Source organism: Anoplophora glabripennis, unplaced genomic scaffold, assembly GCF_000390285.2.
Source record: "Anoplophora glabripennis isolate ALB-LARVAE unplaced genomic scaffold, Agla_2.0 scaffold7, whole genome shotgun sequence".
Lineage (NCBI taxonomy): Eukaryota > Metazoa > Arthropoda > Insecta > Coleoptera > Cerambycidae > Anoplophora > Anoplophora glabripennis.
In genome coordinates, this window is record NW_019419456.1 from 1,489,026 (window position 1) to 1,516,217 (window position 27,192).

Genomic DNA, 27,192 nt, shown 5'->3' on the forward strand with positions numbered 1-27,192 from the left:
GGAACGAAGGGTTCCCCTCCGAATTCTTTCGGATAGAACCGATTGACGTGAAACTTGGACTGTAAGTAGAAAATAGCTCAAGAAACAAAAGTTATATAGTGCCGATTAGCGCTTTTGCCCAGGGGGTGGAAGCCACCCCTTTAGGGGGTAAAAAATTATTGAAAATAACCCCAGAAATCGATAAAGGAATCAATTTTAAGCAAAAAGTATCTTACGAACATTTTTCAGTAAATCAACATTTTCCTGAGTTATTGGTGATTGAAAATGTACATTGTTTATTAAAAATGAGACGTTTTTCAGTAGTTTTTCTCGAATAACTCGGAAAATAGACATTCTATGAAAAAAAAAACAGCACCAAGAAAATGAAGCTTATAGAAAAATAAAGAGATTGAATTTTTTTCTTTTATGTAGGTGTAATAGGTGTTGAGATATAGGTACGGCTGGTTGAAGATAATTTCATGTCCACCAGAAACTAAATTGGAAGCATTTAACATAAAATAACTAAAAAAATTATATTTTTCAAGAAAAATGCGCAGAACATTTTTTAAAACTACTTTAAAAATCTTTAAAATGAACTTGACTTTAATTTAAGTCATTACCTACATAAAAATTAAGAGAGTTATGATCAAAATAAAACTGTTCGCTTTTTCGGAAAAAAAATCGGTACAAAAACTGATGAATTTTTCTCGAGATTAAAATTAAAGGTAATACTTCTACAATTTACATATTTATGTGCCAACAATATATTATACAAGTTTAAGCGGTTTAGAATTCATGTTTTTGATTGAAAATAATTTTTTTTAATTATTCCAAAAAGACATATTTTTGGAAATAACTAAAAATAAAAAATATACGAAAAATATTCAAGGTTTAGATTTTTTTTACAGAATATTTTGTTTTTTTTTTTTTTGATTTGTGTCGGATAAAAACTAACGGAGATGTCTTTGCTAGAAAGTTTGCAGTTGAAGGCGAAGGTCATGTTTTTCAAACCCTTTAACCTCAAAAATCTCAAAAATAACGTGTTAAAAATATTCAGTTTTGCAGTATGTTTAGCTTTTTAGCAAATAAACTATTAATTTTATAGTATTTTTATCATTAAGGGTGGTTTTTTAGGGTTAACCGACAATATAAAACAATATTTATTCAGTTTTTTAGCATAAGGGGGATGGTTTTCATCTCCTAAAAATAATAAGCGCATACTTTTCATCTACAGGGTGAAATAAGCTTAATTCCAAATATTCATAAAAATCTATCCGAAAGTATTCGAAGGTTTAACCCTATTTTTCTCTTCGTTCCATGGACTATTGATAAATGTCTACACGATTTTCTTTCCGTTGTTCGATGATCAAACAAGGAACAAATTTTGCTACAACTCAGTCAAGAATTTCATGGCATTACCCAATTGAGATGGTGACTTCTTCTGCAATTTCTTTGACAGGCAAGCGACGATTTGCACGCACCAGATTTTTGACTTTCTGAACGTGAGAGTCATCAGTTGAAGTCGAAAGCTTTCCTGGTCGAGGATCATCTTGAATTGACTGATAACCACTTTTAAATTATGTAAACCATTCGTAACATTGCGTACGACCCAGAGCATCATCTCCGTAAGCTTGTTTCAAAAGTTGAAGCGTTTCCGTGAATGTTTGCCTCAGTTCCACGCAAAATTTTATGCTGCAACGTTGTTCCAGAAAATCGCATATTTAAAAAATTGTCACGTTGCACTCAAATAACAGTACCGCGAAAAATAGGGGATCGCCTAGCCGGGTGTCTTGGCCGATGGATTTCGATCGGCCGAGGTAAGCATCACGGACGCAGGCTGGAACTTAGATGGGTGACCTAAGGCAGCAGGCTCGGGATGTGGCTGTGGCAGCCTACCGGAGACCTGGGTCGCTCAACACCTTTCGCCTGCGTGAGGTCCCCGATAAAATGGTAATAATAATAGAGCAACAAATCTCTGTAACTCAAGACCCGTGTAGTAATAGGAAGGTTTGAAGAAAAGTACTCGAATAATGAAGGGGGGTGTACAAGGGGCATAATAAGGCCTAAGTGCCGCGATGGAAAAGCAATTTTCCACCACCCCAGACATACTGTATGTATGTCGGGGGGGTACCACGAAAAATAAATGAGATATCAACACTCCAAGAACATGTGGTTCCAGTGACGGTTATGCGCAACGCAATGCTGCCAACTCGCTATATATCTCCAGTGGCGCGTAATTAAAAAAGTTCGTTTATTTTCTGAGCATATCTGGTATGTTAAGCATCCTTAGTCCTCACTGCGCGTCGGTATCCGTATGTACACAACTTTGTGTTTCCCTTACTTAGAAATGCATAAACATCGAGCGGACTGATTTTTACACAGTATGTTCTCATTCCCACACATTTTAGTTCTTTTAATTAACTAAAAATTGTGATGATAAGCTTATTTCTTTGTTAAATTCTAAGGTTTACTCAAAACTCAACTCCAAAATAATTTTACTCATGAGTAACCTTGAATTTATATTCTACACATCAGATATTCGTCATTTTAACTTGAAAGGCCCATTTATTCAATTATTTTGTTATGCTGGATGGTTATATTAATATGTAACTCTGTCCTTAATACCTACTTATGATATCCATTACGTTTAAGGATATATTTATTATCGTCTATTTAAAAAGTGAAATTTATAGATGCGTGCAAAACTGTAAGTACTATTTGCCTTTTTTGAACACGAATGTTACAGTTATCTGTAATACATTTTATTATTCCATCTCTGTACTCCTAGAGAGTACAATATTTTCCCCATTTTCCGTAAGAGCAACGCATACAGTTTCTTATTTTGTGTTGATTTCGCGTCGCCCCCGTATTCCACCCAAAAAACCTATGAATATTTAGTATCCGCCGATTATTTATGGTTTCACCGTTGAGAACGTGTGGTTTTACGGGGATTTTTATGGAAAATATTAAAAATAGAGATAATAGAAACCGATAGCAACACGCCTGGTAGCCGACCACCGCAAAAAATCGCCTCAAATTACTTGCAGATTCTACACGAGTATGACTACGAACAGGTACACCTATCTGGAAGCAGGTATATCCATATCGGCAGCCATTATACCCGCTGACATTAAAAAAACAGATTAGTTTGATTGACACTTTGACTTTGAGATATAATGGTGAAGGCAATCCGTATGTACAGGGCGGTCTGATAGAAACAGCTCTCAAGGAGTTTTGACAGTCACGTTTTAACTTATTTTCTGAAAATATGTCCATTTTTGTAATTATAAACCCGCAAACTTTTCGATAAATTTAAATTACTTAATTGTTTGTTATATAGAACAATACATAACCTTACATTACTGCTACAAATGCACTGAAATAAATAAGTACCTAACGTTTATTTTAATATTAATATGCCTTTATTAATTACCATCAAACTTATCCAATTAGTTAAAAGGAAACGAACGTATTTAACTTTAATGTCTAATTAGTTTGATTTGAACTAGACCCATTTGCCTTGTGTGTTGTTTTCATGCGCAAAGACGAAAGAAGTTATTTTTATAATTACAAAATTTTTATTTGTAATATGAAGTTTCTATATCTTATACCCATGCTCTTCTTTGTCACCTTCTGTTCATCCATCTTATGTAAAACTTAACATCAGCGATTTCTAATAGGACCTACAAAATAATAATTTTTAAGATTTAGACAAGATTTACATTTGAAAAAACAAAACAATTACAAGCCATAAAACAGTTAGATATACTTACATAATAATTTTCCATTTCACACAACGTGATATGATCATGTATCCCACAAAACATGTGCATATACTGTCCATTTTCATCAAACTAGACGTGTGTAAGTCGATGCACAGCGGACTGTCGGAAATTTTACGATTGTTGTATTTTCTCTTCTTGAGTAAAGATAATAAAGACATTGTGGTTTTGTGTGTTTATTTTGACAATGATTGAACATCTATGGACAATAAAAGTGGACTGTATAAGATAGTTGAGTACCGTTCTGCTTCATGCATAGCATGCTACTGAAATCATAGAAGGTATGAGCTCGTGCGGCGAACCCTAAATCAGCGGCTGGAATAGCCAGGTTTCTTATTGAGTCGGCGCACTTCGCTCTCGGGTCTGACATATGATTATTATTACAAGACTATGAATATAACTTAACAAAGATCATAACCGATTATGCACCGAGAGGTGACGATCACTTAACCATTATAAGATGCGTTTTACACGTTAAAAACGGAAACATATTCAGTATAAGAACGAATAATTCTGTTAATACAATTGTTATATACAAATTCGGATACTGGTCTTTATACAACAAATCTTCCCTACTATACAATTGGAATATAAGGTCTATAACACCTAATAATGTATAAGTAATTCATTATAACCTTTATTTCATAGATGCATAAGGTGTATTAAGCACCTTCCAGTTAAACTGATTGAATAATGAGTATGGAGATGATTGCTTTTTTTTTAATAAAAGTTGTATATTGGTTATAAAAGTTTTAATATGCGCTATACACATTATTCTAGTTAAACAGTTTAATAAGCCCATTTCTTTCAGTGTAAGTTCTTATATTTTATACTTATTTTACTTCACCTCAGCTTGAACTTTATGAAATAAATAGTCTATGTTTATCTTTACATTTTCGCTAATGCCCAATATGAAACGTGCTTTATTTCTTAAAATATTTTCTTTAATAAAAAAATATTTCCAGATGAGTGTTCTCAATTTTTTAAACATTCCTCTAATCTTAATTTTTTTATCAATTTAATTTGGTCATTATTTTAATCAAATTAAAACAAATGAAAATTTAAGGGATAAAAAAAATGGAAAAAATTGTTCATGTGTAAAATTATAAAATAAAAAAATAATCCTAAATGTACGCTACTTTAATATTAAAAGGCATAAATCATCAGTAAACATTTAAAATGTGATAGTAAACACAATTAGTTAACTACTAAATTACTAGGTTAAATAGTAAAGATATTCTTGAATTAAACAAGAATGACTTGTAAAAACTTACTGTAGTAAGTTAGGCTTTTCAATATTTAAAACTTATTGCAAGTTATCATTAAAACTACACATACTAGACTGTATTCAAACCTATGGAGGAATAGAAGGTTAACGGTGACAAAGAAAAGCATGGGTATAAAATCAATCAACCAGAGGAAATAAAATTATATGGAAAGAAGCTCAACCTTTCTGGGGATGCTTCATTCTTAAGGTGGAAGAGTTATAGTGCAAATTCTTATGTAATACAAGAAAATACGGATGCATCGTTGCTAAGAAAATAAACTGGACAGTTTTGGGAGCGATTTGTCATCATTTTTAATGCTTAAAAGTATGTTTTATGTATGTTTGCATTAGAACCTTAGCTTGTAATTAGTTGTCCAATAAAATTTCTGAAAACTTAATGACATATGTTTTTAACTCATACAGAGTATACAACAGTTTAATACATTTATTATTATAAAACTTATAACCAGTACTAGATGTTCTAATAACGATATAGAACACTTTAATAACAGTTATTGCTATTATTTCGTAAAGGGGATAAAAAACGTTGTATACTAGTTATACAATAATTTAATAAAGAATAAGGTTTATAGTCACTATACAACTGTGCTAGCAATACGCGTTTTATATCCAATATTCACCTGTTTAACTGTCACATGTAGTATACAATGGTCTTATAATGATATATAGAATTCTAATAAAGAATAAAATGCATTTCTTTCAGTGTAGGATTAGCTTAGGACAAACTGAAATAATTTAATGGTAACTAATACTGTTTCTGAAGTTGATATATTTTTTGTACATATTTAGTTATTTATTTATTTGAAAATACACCGTTTTACATCTAATTATAGAACAGGAGGATGCAGAATAGAAATAATATAACAATATAACGCACCTAATATGTATAAAACATGATTTAAGACTGCATCTTGTATTAAAATAATAAGCTTATATTTGTATTAAAACATTATTATGAAATTTTTCTTCCGTCAAGATTAAATTGAAAGATATTTTATTTAATTTTTATTATTATTAACAAAATAATTAAAACTATTTATTCCATAACAATATACTTTAGTACATACTATATACAAATCAGTTCTATTTAGCTTAGCTATTTTCACAAAAACATGTAGATAAATATTTAAAAAATTTGTACAAAATTATTTTTCCTGTGGTTGACGTAAGTGATTTTTGTTATGGAGCTTTTAAGGATGTTCGATAGATCTCTTGCGGGGCAGGCCGTGCGGGAGGGAAGCTTATGTTTATACACGGGAGTTTCGTTGTAGTACCAACCTTACATAAACGAATTTGGGCGGACTAAATATGCGAATGAAATTTATACAACACATATTAGCCCGCATATATTTTTCGTGTTTAATGCACGGCAATTAACTTTTTATTTGAATAAAAGTGTCTATTTATTCATTAAGAGCTTGTAAAACTATGGCTGAAATCTGGCAACATTGCACATCAATATGGTGGTGGTGGTAAAAGTTGGGTCAACTGTCAACTGTGCTTAGAGCGTATACCGTAAACAAGAATGAACATCCAAGATACGAAGGAAAAGTAATGACTGAAAAGCAATATAAAACGCTTATGAAACAGAATGTGGTTTGATGAGATAAAGAAAATGTGCAAATCGAGAATCCATATGATAACTATCAAGAAGTTCAGTGTATGGTAGTGAGACATGTCAAATTGAAGATTATGACAGAACATCTGCAGTGTTGCCATATTTCCTTTCATTCTTTAATTACAATATTATTTTTCCGATCCTAACCATTTTTAAGAGCAATATTTAAGTTTGATTAAAGTTTTTTCCCAACTCCCATACGAGTCTGTGTATAAGAACATAATTTTTAATATCCTAATTTAGAAATTTATTACATAAATTTAAAAAAACAATATAAATTAAAAATTGATAATGCGAAGAAGGACTTCATTCGTAATAAACTTGACAGTAAAACGACAATTCAGAAACAAAGATATATTTGGTAATTAACAAATGAAAAAATGGGTAAAACAAAAAAGAACGACACATCTGCTCTTTTAATTAATAATAAGTTCACTGACGACGTTTATACTATAACAGATGCGTTTGCGAATTATTTTAGTACGACAGCTAACTTGGCCATTCAGAACCATTTAGGGAAAAATATTTCACATGCTTGTACCTTAACGACGTTAAAAACATGCAATACTTTCTTTTTTCATAATGTTCATAATAATGATATTATAAATATAATTCATAGTCTGAAAAATACTAATTCTGTAGGCATTGACTATATTTCTACCAAGATTATAAAAAATATACGTAATCAAATTGCCCCACCTCTTGCTTATATCATAAATTTATCTGTTGAACGTGGTACATTTCCTGATAAATTGAAAATTGGTGTTGTTACACCTATATTAAAAAAGAATGATTCTTTAATAATGGAAAATTATTAAAGTTCCTACTATTTTAAGTAAAATCGTTGAAAGAGTGGTATACTATAAAATGAATTCATACTTAAATAAATATAATATAATAACCAAATGTCACAATGGCTTCTGTCCCAATAAATCGACCGAAACTGCTTGCTCTGATCTTACCGAACTTATACATATATAAACATCTTGATAAAATAAGTTGGTGCATTATTTTTTGATCTATCGAAGGCGTTTGATTCTCTAAATCTTAATTTTATGTCGGAAAAATTGTCAGCAGTAGGTTTTCGAGATAATTTTTTGGCGTGGTTAATATCTTACCTACAATATAGAAAAATGTATGTTAAATTAAATAATAATATGTCAACTATTCAAAAAATTGGCCTAGGAGTACCACAAGGCTCGATACTTGGTCCTCTCATTTTTCTAATTTTTATGAATGACCTGCCCTCAAACCTTAATACTGAATGTACAATATTATACGCAGATGATGTCACTCTTGCAGTCTATGAAAATAGTCGTGAGCAGCTGCAACATTCTCTAAATACCTTAGCTGGCCAATTTACGGAATGGTGTAATAGAAACATGCTAATCGTAAATCCAGAAAAAACTATATGCATGCAATTTTGCGCTCGTAGAAAAATTGATGTACCTCTTCGAGTTGCGGTGAATAATAAAATAATACAGTTATCAGAACAAAGCAAGTTTCTGGGAACATTTATCAACTGTGATATGAGCTGGAAAAGTCAGATTAATAATATATGTAAAAAAATAAATTACGGTTACTATACACTCTTGCAACTTAGAACAATGTTTGATACTCCACAGCTTCTTAACATATATTATTCAACAATTTATTGTCATTTGTCTTATAACGTTATAGTCTGGGGTAATGTTAATATTCATAGTGTCAACAGAATTTTAATCTCTCAAAAACGAATAATTCGTTTAATTTTTGGTATTTCCCAAGGTGAATCCTGTAGGCCATATTTTATTGATAATAATATTTTAACTTTTCCTAGTATTTATATGTATATATAAATGTGTAATTCATGTTGCCAAAAATATAAGACGCTATGAACGCAATTCAGATTCTCATAAATATCAAACCAGATATATGGTAACTCATTAAAACTTCCAAATCACACTACAAGTTTATACGAAAAGTCACCTTCTTACATGGGTATAAAATTAATTAATGCATGTAATGTATTATTGTGTTGTTATTGTACATTATTTGTTTGTATTTGTTCATTGTTTTTACATTATTGTTTGTAACAAATAATTGTGTTGACCTGTCTAATGTCATTTTTGATCACAATGGATTAAATAAATAATTATTATTATATTATTATTATTATGCTTTTCCACATTATGATCACATAAAAATGGAGCTACTGTTTGTAGAAGATAATTTCTGTAGCATCAATTTAGTAAGACGAATTAGATTAGAATCCCTTATTAAAACGAGAATTAAATTTTAAGAANAATTTTTATTATCATTTTTCAAAAAAACTACATTAGCAATCGATCTGATATTTTTGCACGAGGCAATTTGCATATTTATTAACAGATTTCTATTGCTTTGAAAACTTTCTTACTTTTTTTCGGTATCGAACCTCTTCAAATAAAATCTGCTGCAAATTTAACTTTTGCAATACTGTTTCTTTCCAATTGAATGTATCACCCTGTACATTTTAAATGGATCTATGGAATAAATTAACTTACGAATTATACATTGCACAAGTTGATATAACTGTGCCCCCTATAGGATTGATTATAGAAGAAAACCTGTCATATCTGTTGGTTTTACATTTAAAACTCGGAGATTTATCTTTGTGTGGTGTTACAGACAGATACTAGGTTCGAAACATTCCATTTTTAACGAATTAAATGAATGAATGAGATATTACTATAGTGTTTAGAATAAGGAAAAATTTTATATTTTATTTTATATTTATGATATACGTGTTAAAAGTAAGATTTTATTTTGTGAGTGAAGATGATTAAAAAACGAGCGTAGCTACTTCACGAACAAAATAAAATCACTTTTAACACGTATATCATACACTATTTTTTCTACAAAACTGTTAAAAGTGGGCTTTTAACAGTTTTGTAGAAAAAAAACGTTTTAGGTACTTGGGTCGACGATTTTTCGGTAAATGGAAATAGGTATGTTGGTCAGAGGTCAAATAAAAAGTTAACTTTATCCTTTAACATTTTGATTCTTGCTTGATCACCATGTTGCTTCGATTTAGTTGTTTTAGTTCAATCTGAACTTAATCAAATAGGGCATCTAGTTCGAGTTTGCTTGTTATCAATTCGACAATGTGGTCAAGAATTGGACATTTCGAGGAGCTCTCTGCAGTTTATTCTCACGAAAGATTTGTATTTTCATGCTTACAAAGTACAATTGACTCCAAAACTGAAGTCTACTGACCACACAGAGCGAAGAGAGTTCGTTGAATGGAACAAGTGTATGCCGATTTTTCGAACAAAATCATTTTCGTTAATCGCTATTGAGAAATAAATAATCGTTTTCTGTATCTAAATTGCAAGATACGGATGTAGACGACGTGTGGTTTCAATAAGACGGTGTCACATGCCATACAGCTCGTGCCCGAGAAACAATTCAATTATTGCATGAGTCATTTCCTGGTCGTGTAATTTTTCGTTTTGGTGATCAGAATTGATCGCCCAGATCATTTGATTTAACGCCGTTGGACTTCTTTCTTAGGGTTTTTTTTTTGAGATATAAGGTTTATATCCCCCACGCCTTGAGGGAGGAAATTCAGCGCTGTGTCAACGAAATTCAGTCGCGTTTATGTAAATCGGTCATGGAAAATTTCGACAAAAGAATGCGTATGTGCCAACTAAGCCATGGAGGCCATTCACCCAATATGCTATTCCAAACATAACCCTGAACTGTATGAATCAATAAAAAATACCAAATTTTAATTAAAAACGCTCGTCAAATTTACTTCTTTCCTGAATTTTGGGATACCCTTTACTTACGTATTGTGTAAAAGTGTAAATGTACTTTTACGATTATGTGACAAGCTAGTATTATTTTCTGTTAGATGTATATAGAAAATATAAAACTGTTAGAATATAACTATCGTCAACAGTATTCAGGATATGGTATTTCCTAAAGCTTGTCATTAAGTAAACGTTTTTCACTAAATATTTGGAAATATCATTTTTAATTTAAACAAATATAATTCAATTATAGTTCTACCTCATAGAGTACCTAGTTGTTTCCCGTGTCGGTTTCAGTTAAGGATCATGTCTATGAAGTTACTTGTTTTTGCACACCTAGATTTTTGTTGAAGAACGTTGTTTGGCGACATTTCATAGGATTTTTAGGAAAAGAAATTAAATTTATTATAATTAGCTCAATATCTAAAAAATAAAGTAAAATATAGAGATAGATGCATACCTACATAGACTTCGGTATGTTGAATACAACAAATTTCGTGAAGCTGTCTTCGTTTCTTCAAAAGACGTTTAGAGACAATTTTTCTATGAAATCTGTAACACCCTGTACCTCAGAAACGAGAGCTCTAAGGACGGACATTTGTATCCTGTAAAAAAAATTAGGTTAGTTCAATCAATTTTACTAAATCAATCAATTTATGTCCACACCAGATTGAGTGAAATTTTCACTCTATTAATTAATTAGACAAAGACAACGCACGACAACCATAAAATGGGGTGAAGCCACACAATATTGAGGACATTTATTCCGATTTAGCTACAAGTGTACCAAATACGAGTTTATCTGCAGAATTTATTTAACGGGCACCAATATTTGAGGGAAAGTACTCAGTTTTAGTTTAAATACTATCACAAATGAGTAAAATTGTCAAAATCCTCAATATTGAGTGAACATGTACTCAATAATTTCACTCAGTGGATTCACTCCGTACCTTTATTGCTTTCATTCACACCGATTTCTCTACAAAAAAATACAAAAAAAAAATACAAAAAAACAAAAAAAAAAAAACAAAAAAAAATATATGTACAAAAAATATTGTTAGTCTTTTTAAACATTATTTATAAGTATGTATTCACTTTAAAAAACAAACTTTTTCTCAGTGTACGTCGTGGTTGTAGCGAATTAGACTGCGTCGAACAATTTCCTCCTCGTACGCGACCCCGAGGAAGGAAAATGGCGGAAAAATCCTCCTCGTCGAACCGACCAGAGGACGTCGTGCGAAGGGGGTCCCGGACCTAGGCCAAGGGCCGCAAGAAACCGTCGTAAACAGCGGCGGCGAGGAAGCCGCGCAAAAACCGTCCATTTTCTTATGTCGCTCGGCGTTCATGCCGTCGCGATCGAAAAACCCGCCGAAAAAGCCCCGCCACTTATAAAAAGGAACATATTTTACCGGCGGTACCTTTTTGTCCAACTGTTGGTTGGCGTAGGTCGCGGACGGAATTAGCAAAAACTCCCTCTTTCGTCCGTTTCTCTCTATAGTTCGTCCTGCGACCGATATTTAGCCGGATACGTCAGTTCGGGTTCAGGGGGTCGTAGAGACGGTGTCAGCGAGGGGATACACCGGGTGGGTCGGAGTCGCGAGATTTTGGAGGTCCATTGAAACAGAAAAAGCAAAAAAAAGAACGCGATAGGAACCGTCATATTTTTTTGTATTATTTTCCCGCAAAACCTCTACAGGGTGACCTGAATTTTAACCACGAAAATTCAGAAATCCGTAGAGGAAGCAAAAATAATGGTACTTTTCCATATAAATCTGTTTTCGATGTTGTAACGAGACACAACATTCCAAGCAATATTTTGGAATATTGTGTCTCTACACCATAAAAAAATTGACTCAAAATCAACACAATTTCTGTTACACACCTAATTTTGTTGAAATGATAACACTTTCGTTGAGTAATGTACATTAAACTATTTGTTAACTGTATAAATCTTATACAGGATGTTCTGTAACTAATGGCGATAGTGTAACAGAGGATTCTACACACTAAAATGGTACGATTTAATCAAACTTACATTGTCCAAAAATAAATACTCAAAAAAAACAGCGCGTCAGAATGGAAAACTTGTTTTTATTAATTTTAAATAACCTTTGCAGAATTACAAATATTGCACAAATTTTGGGTAATTCAAATCTCATCGTAATTTTGCTATTATTTGTTAGAGAGCGCCACTTGCGACACTTTGCATGTCTTCAAAATGTCATCACTTTTTTGCTCCTCGGTGTATCTGCCTCTTTGATATTTTTTTAATTTTCCCAGCACCAAAATAATTTCATTCACAAATACCTTTAAATTTTCATTGTTATTTTTTACTTTGAACAAATAAATGAGCATATTAAAACGAAATTTTGTTTGCACAATATCCTGTGAAATTAAATATCTCTTTAAATCAATTACATCTTCATCAAAATTATGCGACGCCACTGAAAATAGAAATATGGTAGAATCGTTTTTTAAACAGAAATTTTATTTTTCCTAATAAAAATAATAGTAATTTGACTTTTTGCATAGCTTTTACCGTTTTGGTGCAAGTTAGCAATTTGCAAAGATGATAACGTTTAAATAAATGCAAAATGTACTTAAATCATTCTATAGAGTGTGTTCAAAATGATGTCCCTGTGTTCCAATTGTTATTTTTGATAGGTTGTTTGCTCTCAAAGATTTGTTTTATTAATTTAACACCAATATAATTATATTACAAACGAAATTTCAAAATTTCGGGGTTAGAATTCAGGGTATATAGGTACAGAAGTCAACGCCTTCTGAGATATATCTCTTCAATAATAACATTTTTTAATTGACACTAAAACAAATCGTAGAATCACGCCTCTAAAACATCCTGTATGTATACACTGTACTATTAACGCTGAAGATTTGTCTGTTTTACTCGAACTCCATAATAGATGTCTATATTTTACAGGAGACAAAAAATATTTTAAAACAAATTTCGAATTGGAAAAACTATAAGTATAAACGGGAATTTATTAACGCATGCACAAAGGTAAAATAACACCCTCTATGTACTTTCTGTATACATACTTAAAAAATATCTTCTATCTTCTCAAATGAAGTTTCACATACCTATGCGTTATATGCGTTAATTAATGATTAACGCATAAGTATGTAGAAAAGTTAAAACAAACGTAGATATATTTCATAGGGTCATTTTAAGTAGAAAAGTTGAATGCTTAAACGTCTTCATTTAAGTTTGAGATACCTATACGTATAAAATTTTTGAAAATGTCACATTTTCGAAAATAACTGATTGACATAGACTGACGAAACCTTGGTATGCTACCTAGTGACTTAACTAAGTAGAAGTTAAAAAATTGATTGGAGTTTTATAAATTTTTGTCAATTAGTGGCTGAGGTATCACCATTAAGAACGCCAGAAATTTGTCGACGCTTGAAGATACCTATTTTGGAAATTTTATCAATATATTTGATTCCTAATTGAGTTTTATTTGAAAATACGACTCTTTCGAGTTATTTTTAGTTCTAAAAAATAACATCTACCACGCATCTTTACTAATTTATTAACAGTTACTTCAAAACTTATACTACCTAGGTACCTACCTATTTGTTTACTACTGAAAATTTCAATATTTTTAGACTTTTGCGACAATACCTAGGTATATTTGAAATACTATTTAAGTATAACAAAAAGTTCTCATAGGTCTTTTCTATGAAACGAATGGTGAATTCTGCAGAAAACACTTATGGTAGGTATATACCTAGATGAGATGAAACATTGCCCAAAATTCCTATTAGCCCTTCACAGTCCAACAAAAACACCTATTTACCTACCAATTTTTATAGGCAAATCAGGTGGAGAAATATTTCATATTTTATAAGTACACACTCAAACTTACTAAATAACCCATCACTGCAAAATTATGCATAAAATTGCACCTGTCACGCCTCCATCAATTATTCGTTACCATTAATGAATGTGTACACACGCACACACCCGCGTCCCCCTAATTTTACGCATAAACATCAGCTTAATTGTACCCAACTCTAAACATTTCATTCGAATCCCATATTCCAATCAGTCGTCCCTATTTTTTCTGTTCTTGCGCACCCGTCCTCTTCTAACACGTCGCTTCAACAATGTATCGCTCATTGTTTGGCATAAAAAACAATACTTTCGCCTTCTCGCTCTCGCCCTTTGCTCGCGGTGTACCCATCTCTGTCTCCGCATTGTTTCAACGCGCTGGGGGCGTGTCCGCGGCGCGACCGCAGCCGAGCTGCCGCGAAGCACGCGAAGCCGCGTAAAGCCGTATCTCAGTCTCAGTTAAGTTGGCGGGTCTAGTGCATAGCGTATGGGTTTTCCGTGGTAAAAAAACCGGCACGAGCACAGGCAACGCAAAAAACGAGACCACGTTTTTACTCCTCGACTCAACCCGAGTATTTGCCATGGTTTTTACATCACACCGGCAGTTTTTAATACAAACACCAGTGTTTTGCGCACCCTTTTTAAATCGTCTGGTGGCCGCGGAGGTTTTTGCCTGATATTTTCGCCTGCATCCAGTGGTGTGTGTGACAAACAATCACCGTACATTCCGGAAGCATTCCACATCCCCCCTGACGGCCGTAAGAGGTGTCGCGAGGCGTCCCGATCGGAATTCCTGATTTCAAGATATCCACACCTCTCTCTCCAGGTTAGTAAGTCTACAGTTTGCCAACAGTGAGTGTTTGTTTTTTCGCCAGTCTGATATTCCGAGGGGGACAAAAACTCGAACATTCCACAGCAAAAAACTGCGTACAGGTGTGCAAAAAAGTGTGAGTTATATGTTGGAACGGATCGACGTAGAATAGACGGGCGTCATAGGGAGAGTAGCATTACCAGTGCGGATACAGTGCAATTCATTGACTAAACAAGTGTTTTTTTGTCGGTGGTTTCTTGTGATTGCCCAGGTAGGATCTTGTTACACCTATTCTTTTTATTTGTGCGATTTTGCGGCTGTTACGGCTGCGGAAACGTAAATTACATACAGGCACTGAAAGAGGTTATGTTTGATATAGGTACCTAATGATTTTATAAATGTCTAGGATGACGATGAATTTTGACGTACCAGTGCGTATCTACCTAATTTATAGTCATTTTTACCAATTTGGGATGTATTTCGCATATTTTTTATAATTATTAATACCGCCTAGTGCTAAAGTTAAAGGGAAAAATGTCCTTACACCTACCTAACCGCTATATTTTTCAATATAAATACTTCATAGACGACAAATAGGTATGTCTACGTATCTAGAGAAAATGTTAGCAAATTTTTGACAAAATTTTGACTAGTCTTAGCAATTTCCTGACCAATGAGAGTTTACACATTTACCTATTTGTGAAATAGATTTCCTTCTTTTTGAAACATTTGATTTGTCGACAATATGTAGGTACCTACATTTTTTTAAATTAATTCTGTTGCTGCTTGGGCTGTTGCACGCCATTTCGTCCAAGTAGGTACTCGAAAGAAGCAAAATCTTTAGAGTCATCTTTTAGTTATTTTCCTCCATTACGAGTACGTTCCACATTTTTTCCACAACCAGTTTTGCAAGTAGGCATTGCGTTTATACTCGCGAACAGGTGTGTTTGCCCTTGTAAAACCACTGAAAAAATGTAGTTTGTTATCACTTGTTTGCATAAATTAAACGTTTTTCATCGCGATAATCGTTGGATGATACTTCTAAAGTTCCACCCGTGGAAACGGTATGAAAAGTGGTTATTACGTCTAGTTATTACCTTTTTTTACACTTTGTGAGTTGCGAACGCCGTAACGTTGCGACCTTTTTAATTCCAATGTTAACTTCTGTCAAAAAATGTTTTTTGTATACCCATGGAACATTTTTATAACTTTAGTCATGACCCCAAGAATTTTTTGTAGAATTTGTCGAGAAAGTAAAATTATGTAGGTATAAAATTGCTGAAATATCCTTTAGACACTGAACTACTTATACAGGATGAAGATGTACCTAGGTACTGCTACTGCTAAAAGTTATTTTGGAGGCAATTTTCAAAAGAAAATAAATGTTAATCCTAGGATACTTAGTCGGCCTATTTTCGCTGAAATATTGGGAAACTTCATCAAACTAGGTAGGCTTCTTTTTATCATTTGTTTTTTTCCCCGAAAGATATTTTTGTTGACAAAATGTTACCTATAATACTGATAAAAGACTGTCACGAAATTGAAATTTTCGTTCAAATCTAGCTACCACTGAAATTACAATTATACCTATTAGGTATGTTTATTAAGGAGGTACCTAACTATATTTCAATTTTAGTGGAAATAACAAACTGATAACTGTCTAACAATAAATTCAGCACAAATGAAGCAATGAATACTTGTGTTCGTGCTTAACATGAACTAGGTATTACTTGCGCTATTATTAACTGTATGCTATTCATATTTAGACTATAATTAATTATCTCTTTCTGAGTCGATTTTTACTGTCAAAACATGAAAGCTGTTATTGAACATCAAATTGCAAATAGGTATTGTTAAAACTGCACAGTTTCTAAAGAAACCCTCTCATATATTTGTCTTAGATTGACAGGAAATACCTAGTATCCTGTATTGCTTTAATAATTTCTGTATTAAGGAGGGATATCTACTTAAAATTTTAACTACCTAGGTACATACCTACCTACCTACTATTATTGTGATTATGGGTACCTAATTTGTTATCATATTTCTAGCTATATTTTAAAAATGCATTTAGTTGGAAGTAAATTAATCGGAGTTAGATTAATTAGTTGAGTTTCAATAGACATAATTTTCGTTATAAAAGATTATAACTAAGTATGTATGTATATCTATAAATGTAGAAAACTACTTTGCCATTTCATATTTGTATTTTTTAAAGCCATTCTTTTTGTCTTTTGAGTGTTAAGTACGTTGATTATAAACTTTCTCTTAAATATTGCCAATGCGACGGGTTTGTTGTACCTACTTATCGGTGTTAAAGTGTACGAGTCTAATTCAGTTGTTTATTAAAAAAAATGGTTAATATAGGTATTTGGGTGTAAGTAAAGAGAACGCCTAAAATTGTTACCCTCTTTGTTATTTTCAAGTAAACTATTTTTCATTTATTTTGAACCTGCCTACAGTGATTCAAGAGTTACTAATTAGTATTTCTAATATGTTTTACTATTTTTTAAACATTTTAAATGTTAATATTGACTAAAGCTCATATTAGTAAATCTGAAGAACAAATTTACGAAAGGTATTATTTAAAACAGCAAAAAGAAGCAAAATATTAATTTTTCAATGATAAACAACGATAAGAAATAAAATTTCAGTTCTCTATAAACCTTGGACCTGTATTTTAACCAAATCTCGACTAAAATGCAAACTAAAACTCCGAACCCGAACACTGAAATTTTTTTGAACGAAGATCTTCGTATTCCGTGTCTGCTACTTCTGATTACAATGTAGGTAACATGTTCGTGGTTAGATTTAAAATTAATTAAATCTAAAAAATGCTCTTTTAACGGTTCGGAACATAGTTACCTAGGTACCTATTTAGAATCTTTTTATCAGCTTTTTCCAAAAGCGGAAATTATCTGTATGTTAAATTTTTTCGTTTTTTATTCAAATTTTCCTGAAAAAACGGTCGTTTTCCCATCCTCAATTTTTCGGAAATTTCTGTTGATAGAAATGATTAAATTTCAGACTACTATCAAGTCAAAAAAAGCATAAGTAGGTACCTTCTAAATTTTCCTTTTCAATGTCTCTCTTTTTGGGATTATTACAATTTTTCAAAATACTTCTTATCCAAAGGCCATTTATGTATTTTCCCTTAATTTCCAGGGCTTATAACGTTATTTCGATGGGCACAGTCATCCTGGGCACAGTAATTGGCTCGTTATCCGCGTAATTAAAAAGTATCCTACATTACCGGCACACCCGCTTCCTGCGATAGGGGCCCAATATATCGTCAGCCCGTTTTGTGCCCTAATTGGCTGGTTGTTGTTCGATATAAATAATTTTCCACTTATACGGATAGTTTGCAATTATTCAGAGCCAGGGTGGGATAGCTGGTACGTTCAAAACGTAGCAGATAACAACTCATTACGGCCTACGCAGGAGATACGATATTATAGAGTCCTGTTTTACCGGCCAGCTGCTGTTCCGTTATTGCTTGTGTCTCGATTTGAGTTGACGAAAAAATGAACGAAACTTTCTTTATTTTCGTTCTGGTTAACTAAAACTTTTCTATCCTAGATCAGAGTATTGATTTTCAATATTGTTCACAAATAAAGCGTCGCATTATTTGCAAAACCGAGTTGGGCAATGATCGACAATTTTGTATAGAATTAGAATTTAGTCGGTAACATAGATAACTGTATTCACTATTCACGAATGCCGCTGTCAAAATTCACAATTCACACAAAAGAATCAATTATGCTCCAAACGTTTAAAAATGTTTACTGAAACAATTTAAAATAATTATGCTTATAACCAGCAGCTTGTGAAAATTGAACAGATCACGAAAAGGCAAAAAAATTTTCTTATCACAATCGACACAAATACCTAGGTATAATTAGGTGTTTTTTAAATTTAATTTGTAACAATTACATTTTCTTCTTCGTAGTTGTAGGTACATATTTAAATTTTAATTTGATAGATACTAACACGAAAGTTTTCTTTGTGGGCCTAGAAACCATCTCTTTATAAAAAGGTACAGATCCTCTGTTTATTTATAAAAATATAACCACTTCAATCAGCCTCCGCCTATGAAAAATTTAGGAATGATTTATAGTCGTAAAAATGATGGTGATGATATTATGATCCTGTGGCATTTTTCGAAAGCTCAATGTTAATGTAGGTACTGACATAACCTCAGTTATTTTCTTAATTAATATTTTGCCACAATTTTTTTTTTTTTTTGTCAAATTACACATATTAGTCTTGGAGTCTAATAATGGCCCTTATTGGTGGAAAATTGATCATACCTACGTTTCTTGTTTTCATTTTTTTTTTGTGTCAAACATCATTAAAAAATCTTACAGCAAGGTAGGTAGGTAGTAGATATTCTTGTTTTAAATCGGTAAAATTAACCGTTTCCGATAAAAAAACGCATTTTACAATTTGAAGCATCCTTAAAAGTAGTTAAAATTTACCTATTTTGTGGTATAAACAAAGCAAGATTCTAACTTTATTATTGAAAATATGTTCAATACAGTTGTACAGCTTAACCAAGCTGACCTTGTCCGCTAGATAGAAGATAGTACCTACGTGGTTTATGTGCAAAAATATAGATTAAATTAAAGAAATATTAGGTACCTACCTATTTCAAATAATTTTCTCGCGAAGAAAAGTCGACAGGATACGCTACATTAAGTAATATTTATGATCTTATAACGAACGTGAAAAAATATCCTTTCAGTAAGTAAAAAAAAAGGAAATTTATAAATGTAACATACAAAATTCATTTAGGTACTAAATTTTATAAAACAAAACTAAATATTTATTTATTCCATAAATTTTATTCTAAGTAGGTAGGTACCTATATTTGGAAAATATAAATTTTCCTGTTTTCTAAATTCGTCTCACTTTTGATTGCTCACTTGCACATACCTAATAGGTATTAAAAATTTGTATTTTGGCACTTTTAAATAATGACTAAATTGTTATGTCGTCGTTTTGACTTTGTCGTCGTGGTGAATTGCAAAACGAAATCGAGGTACCTACCTACCTACTCTTTTTATCCATAATTTTAATGAACTCGAATAATTTTATTCTCAATGCGAAACCCAGAGAACGAATGACGCCAAATTCGAAGTTTCGGGTAAAAGTTACATCGCTAGCAACCCTATAGGTAACCATCTTTAATAAGGACAGATATATAAAAATTACTTACTAAAAAATATATGCAAATTAAAAATGTTGATCATTTTCTAGGATTTGAATGGAAAAATATTGTCGTAAAATATTTTCTAAAACAGTAAATGCGTTTTTCTCTGAAAAGGTTAATGTCATCAACTGGACAACTAGTTGGAAAACAAGTGGACTGTTTTATATAGTTTTTTAGTGATCATGTAAGTATTAAGATATCCCCCCTGGTTTTACAATTAAACTAATTTAGTTATATGTTAACCACTAGGAACAAAATTCATGTTTTATAAAAATAAATTCAGCAACTATGTAGGTAGTTGATTGTTATTAAATTTAGCAACAATTAAATTTCGGTAAAATTAAAAATTATTAAAACAATAAAATCAATATTAGCTACATTAAAACACATCATTTTGTTTCACCGGCTGGTAATTGGTATAATTTTTAACGAGATTTTATTCAACCAATCAGCGATCTCATTATATGCAATGTAGACGTAGCGGTTTGTCATTGTTCATTGTAAACGAATTATTAATATTGGTGACGCAAGATTTAGGGGTTTTTAGTTGACAGTACCAATCGTGCAATATTAGTTGCCTAAAGAATATGTTCAAAGACTTAGATGAACAAGACATATTAATTAAAAATAATTGGATAATACATAAAATTATCTATATTTATAAATAAATACTTACGTTCTATCTATTTTAAGAAATTCGTTCTTCAAAGAAATAAGTATACAACTAAAAGGCACTAAATATCGTTTCTGATAATGTTTTGAAAGAAATTATACAGATTGCCACAAAGAATAATTAAGGTACCTGAGGCAAATAAGGCGCAGGAGGTAATAAGGCCCATATTAACAAATTCGCGCTAAAATAATTTGAAGATACTTCACTCTTCACGCACACATGCGATTAGTTTAGTTAAGAGAAGCCTCATTTATTGTTTAAAAATGAATTAGGCTTAATTTTTTCGAATAAATTTATTTTTTATTTGTTATCCAAAGAGAAGTTTTCATTTTACCTAGTTGCTTTAGAGAGTACTTAACTAAACATTTTGAGTAGCCTTTTCCGGAGCCTATGTTAATTATTAAGATAAATGTATAATAAAAGTTTTATATTTCTTTTTTTTTCAAATTTAAGGATGTTTTTAAGGAGTCATTGTGAAGATAAGTTGCGAAAAACTGCAAATTCTCAAGAGGACCTTATACCACTATGTTTAATAAGGCCCAGAAAAAGAGTTTTTAAAAAGTCAAATGTTTTTAAAAGGATTGTCTCTTGTACTATTTGTAACTTTTGTGATCTCAAATTCATAAACTTTGTAGAAAACATGATTTTGTCTTTCTAAACAACAAAATATACTATTTATTGCATATTTAAGTTAAGTGGGCCTTATATGCCTCAAGTAACTTATTCATGTTGTATCCGAAATAGAATCTCGTATGAGAGATGGAATAAGAACAAAAATCAGTATTACAAAAATTATTTTATTACCAAAGAAAAATTCAGAGCTGATCGCACCAATATTACTTATTCTAATTTCTTAATCTTTCCAGTACATTTTCCAAGAGTACAAAGTAATTTATAATATAGGTAATGAAAATAAGCAAAATTAAAACGTAGTAATAATAATTCTTCCCCATTCGTCAATTTTTATCACAAAAATGAGGTTATGTCATGTTTCTGGAATATTGAATGAACTTGCAAAATTTTATTTTTTAACAACCCATTAAAATCGTTACAAAGTCGCATTTTCATAGAAGTGTATAATCAGCTGTTACTAAATTGGTTTAATATGCGGTAAATTAATATAATATACTCTTATATCAGGCCCATTGTCTGAAATTTTGTTTCATAGTTTTAGTTTTTTATTTATTTATTTTTTCTCTGTTTATTGGATATTTCGGCTCGTATGTAAACATTTATTAAATAAACTCTTATGTCCAAAAGATCAGTCAAGACATTTTTTATTAAATTATTTTTGCCTAACATTACATCGCACATTGAAGAAAGCAAAAACAAACAAAAAAATACAATCATTTGTCCTAGTTTTCGTTAGGAAAACGGATTTATTTTTGAAAACACGAATTTATAGTTGAAGTTTGAAGTGCATGTATATTGATGTGCATTTTTCATTTGTCTGCTTTTTTTGTTGCAAAATAGTTGGTTTGTCAAAAATAGTTTAATAAAAATAGCGCTAAACTGAAGCTTTTGGCTCAAAAGCTTATTTCAATATTTTTTTCACGGGCGGCAAAGTATACCCAATAAACAGAGAAAAACCCTTAAATACTTATTAGATATTAAGCAAGTAAAAAAGTTATAATCGATTTTCTACTAGAATTTTGACGATTTCTTTTAACGTAAGTTTGTTACTTACATTTTCGAAAACATTTTCTGAATATCTGTTCCTATACTGAATTATTTTGAAAGTTTAAACCCATTAATAGCTAATAGATTGGTTGAATCCGTTCAGAGATATAGTTCAATGATAATTAATTTAGATCCTAAAGTATCAAATAATTTCAACCTTTCTGTCCTAGTATTTTTCTTACAACCATAAAACAGACATTCAACCGTGCTTTAGCGAGAAAATTATATGAAAACAAAATCAAGCAACACATGGAAATAAACAGTGATGTCACCTCATTTGTTTGTCAACGTTTAATGGCTTCTGCTTTATTATTTCTTTGCAGATGCGTGTAATTTCAAACTCGTATATCTTGTCTAATCCCTTGGCGATATAACCACCGAAGAATTTTCAAAATTTACCCCATAATCAAGTCGCCTGTTCGTTCCAACCCATCCACCTTGCCTTCAGTCAAGTTCACTGCGAAAACTGCCCGATTGTGTAACAAAAATTAATCAGTTTAACCTTTAGCGCGTTGCGTCGCATACGAATACCTTCATTACGGACGCGTATTCCGCCTGCCAATGACTTTCTTCTGCTTATTACTGGCAACTAGACCAGTATCGTTGACCTATTAATCGTTTTACGCGTAATTCCTATGCAAAAAATGCGTTCGCTATATTTATTTCCGAATCGGACTTGTAATTGGTTATTTATGCCAGCGGTCCCAAAACTTTCACGGCAAAAAGTTTCAGTCAGTCGTATTAATCGTTTTATGTGCAATACCGAGTGTAGTACCTATATGAAAAAATGTATTTCCTACAACGTATAACTAGTTAACTAAGTCAGTGATTCTAAAACTTTCGAGAAGGGGATCATATGCTGTTAATCCCTGTTATTATTAGTATTAAAAGTCAAATATAAGAGCAGTATGTGTCTGTTATGTTTATATAATTATGAATTGAGCATACAGTTGTTTGACAGTTACTCCAAAACTTTTCTAAACAATGGGAATCTAAAGTGTTTTTCAGTTACTGATTTTCTTTGTTTTACATGTACCTAGCACAATTCAAAATATATATTCACGTAGGATAAATTAAATATTTATATCAGTAGTCCCCAATTTTTTTATGAAAGAACATTTTTGGACGGTTCTGGTCCTGCCATTTTTTTTTAATGTATTGTAATGGTTACGTATAAAAAAATGTATTTCCTATATTTATATTTGAAACGAATGTGTTTACTAACTGTTAATTATGCCAGTGATGCTAAAACTTTTCCAACAAAGGGTCGCACTAGTGTTAATCATTATTAGGTATTCGAGTTACTTAATGCAAAATCTATGAAAACTAGCATTAGGTATCTTTCTAAATTATTGTTTTAATTCAGCAGTTCCCAAACATTTTATGTCGATTTAGCGTTTTTTTTGGCTTCATCCATCCTTATTTTAAAATTAAATTAAATCCAACCCGATTGCGGTTTGAGATTCCTCAAATCCTCTTCGCAGATGTGCAAACAAAATAGATCGTTTCGCGTTTTTACACCGAACTACGTACCTAGCCACTCGAGACCAACTGATGCCAAAACAGCGATCATGCCTCGCGTTCAAAACATCCGAAAAAAAAAGAAGAGCAGTAGCTTCCTGCGATTCACGTTGACTGGGTTCAACGAATCCCCGTCACTTTTCCATTTAAGCTTAAACATATACATCTACATCATCAGGCAGCAATTTCTAAAGTTCCATTTGTTGTAACAAGTGCAATGATTAGGGGTTAGGCTGCGGTTGCACGCTACCGTGGCCCCATTACGGCACCATAATATTATGTGGGTCAGCGGCGTCTCCGGTTGGACCACCGAGGGGGTCATAAAAATAAATAATTTTGTCATATATAAACAATGTTTTTCGCATGTGTTCTACAAAGTATCAACAGTGTAAAATGCGCGTTTTTAGTGCTTACGCGTAGACCTAGAACACCTTTTGCACGATTTGGGAAGTTACGCACATTTTTATACACTTTACGCATTTCATACGTTTTTATGAGGTTTTATACATTTTTGTGATTATGCATTTTTTAAGACGGCCATATAAATGTTCATACACTTTTGTATTTCTTATACATATTTTAGCACTTTTATGCACATGTTCTGACTTCAACAGTATTTGTACCTTTTACGCGTTGTTTTCAGTATTTGGTTTTATATCAACAGTTTTCACGCATTGTTGAACATCTTGTGCACATTTTGAGCAATTGCAAATTTCTATACACTTTCATACACTTTTAGATGTTTCCTGTAAACATGTACACTTTTATAAACACTATACATACACTTATTTACCTTCAAGCATATTTTTAACAGCTTATACACTATTACGCACACATACTTGTAGATATCTTTTAGACAACCATTTCTGTACACTTTTCACATATTTTTCTCCAACTTTGGATACACTCAATCATTTTTACACACAAACACAAGTTTTTATATACTATTATGTACAGTTGAATTATCTTACATACATATTATATGTAACACTTTTACATATATGTTGTGAAATATACACTTTTACGCATTATTTTAGGTGTTTCCTCCACAAATTTTTTTTCACGCTTACGAAAATGCATTTCTACGTATTTTCTATATGTTTAGGCACCTTTACGCACATTTTGTGGACAAGCGCAACTTTTATACACTTTTACGCACATTTTTACGTGTGTGTAAAAATGTACACACTTTTATAACTGTTTATCTTCAAGCAAGTTTTTATCATCTTGCACACTATTACGCACCCATACATGTAGATATCTTTTAAGACGACCATTTCTATACACTTTTCACATATTTTTCCTCAACTTAAGATACACTCAGGCACTTTTACGAATATTTAAACACGCGTACGCACATTTTTAGACAGTAATACAGCTGTTTGTATACTTATGTACACTTGAAATATTTTTTGATACATAATATGTAAGCACTTTTACATACATGTTTTGTCACTTTTACGTAAAAGTTGATTCATTTCTACATATTTTTTACACATGTTTAGATACGCACATTTTTTTGGTACGCGCGAATTTGTATACACTTTTATGTGTATGTAAAAAATGTACACACTTTTACGGACACTTTTACATCGTTTCGGGATTCCGGGGAATTTGGCACCGCCGCTGTGTCCGTCATCAGTCTTTTTTATTTTTCTGGGTGTTGTGGTCAAGCCGAGGCAGTAATGACCGTCCAGTCCAGGTAAATCCGCGCTAACCCAATTCAGAACGTAGCAGGCCGCGGGCCTTCGGTTACCCCGGCTTACTCGCTCATTGACTCTCTTATTCCATTCATCTGTTTGCGGATTTGGCGATTGTTTCATTCACCACCTGGCCGGTGCCCGCTGGGATGGGTTCGTCTGTTTGTCCGAGACCCGATCGGCCGCCTAGATTGATCGATGACGGCGGGAGAAGGCGGAAGTTCGGTCGGATTTTCGAGTGGATGTGCGGGATTCGTAAGAAATAATTAAATCCCGCGGGAAGGTGGTTGTTTGGTGCCGATAGGTTTTTGTTTACATTTATTATGCGTTGGATGTCGTAGGTATTCTTTTTTTGCAGAAGAATGTCTGATGGTTTTGCTAAAAGTAATTAATTATGTACAAAATTCATGGACGCAATTCAGTAGAAAATTTAAAAACAGTTGAAATATCTTATCGAGTGCTAAAGGCCCTAGGATGCTACCCTGTGGCATACCCACACTAAATGGGATGTAAACCAATCTGGAAAACCAGATTCATAAATCTGGGAATATCGGAGAAATATAGTTTCTAATTTTTTCTCCGTCATTTTGATTTTCCGGCATCTGTTTCTACTTTAATTTTTTACCAAATTATAAATAAAAATGTTTCTCATTTGGTGCGAACTTATTTTATACGAAAAACTATCTAAACGCTATATATTTTTGTATCTGTTTCAGGATGAATATGTACCCATGGTATCGCGATTCCGTCGGAGGCCAACTAGGCCAATTATGTGGCCCAATGGCCACCACCATCAAGACTGAAAACGGTTACAACGACTGCATGTTAGCCTTAGACTACGCCACACAGAGCAAGGTAGGATTTTTGCTGACTTACTGTTTTCTTTAAGCTGCTTTATAGTGAGGAACCGTCTCGATGGCCAACGCTGTGAAACGACTGTACTTTTTACAGTATAAACACATTGGATATTGTACAGGGTGATTAAAATTTATCTGGTCCAAAACAGAGTCCTTTTAACGTACTTTTTTTTTAAATGTTTTACAGTTGGACCATAATGCGACACATCCTACGCGTAATTATTTACTCAGAGACGCGCTTGTGCTTTGGCGACGCCATATTGGGCAAAATGGCTATAAATTTTTTTTAGTATACTCACTTTAATGTGTAATTAGCCACGTTTTTGAATAGCCCTTATTTTTTTACCCAGGAGAAAAGTGATGAACACAAATGAAAGCGACTGTTTAGTATAACAAGTTAAAAAAGTTATCGTATCTTAAATTCAAATCTAGCTTT

At 32.3% G+C, this 27,192-nt stretch overlaps 1 protein-coding gene across 1 annotated transcript; it reads left to right on the plus strand.

Moving 5' to 3' along the window:
- The first annotated feature begins 1,855 nt into the window (after positions 1-1,855).
- LOC111692772 lies at positions 1,856-26,743 on the plus strand. Its single transcript, XM_023456883.1, has 3 exons — positions 1,856-1,929; positions 14,828-15,128; positions 26,616-26,743. The coding sequence occupies exons 1-3, from the start codon at positions 1,856-1,858 to the stop codon at positions 26,700-26,702; spliced, it is 462 nt and encodes a 153-aa protein (XP_023312651.1). The 3' UTR covers positions 26,703-26,743.
- The last annotated feature ends 449 nt before the right edge of the window (positions 26,744-27,192 follow it).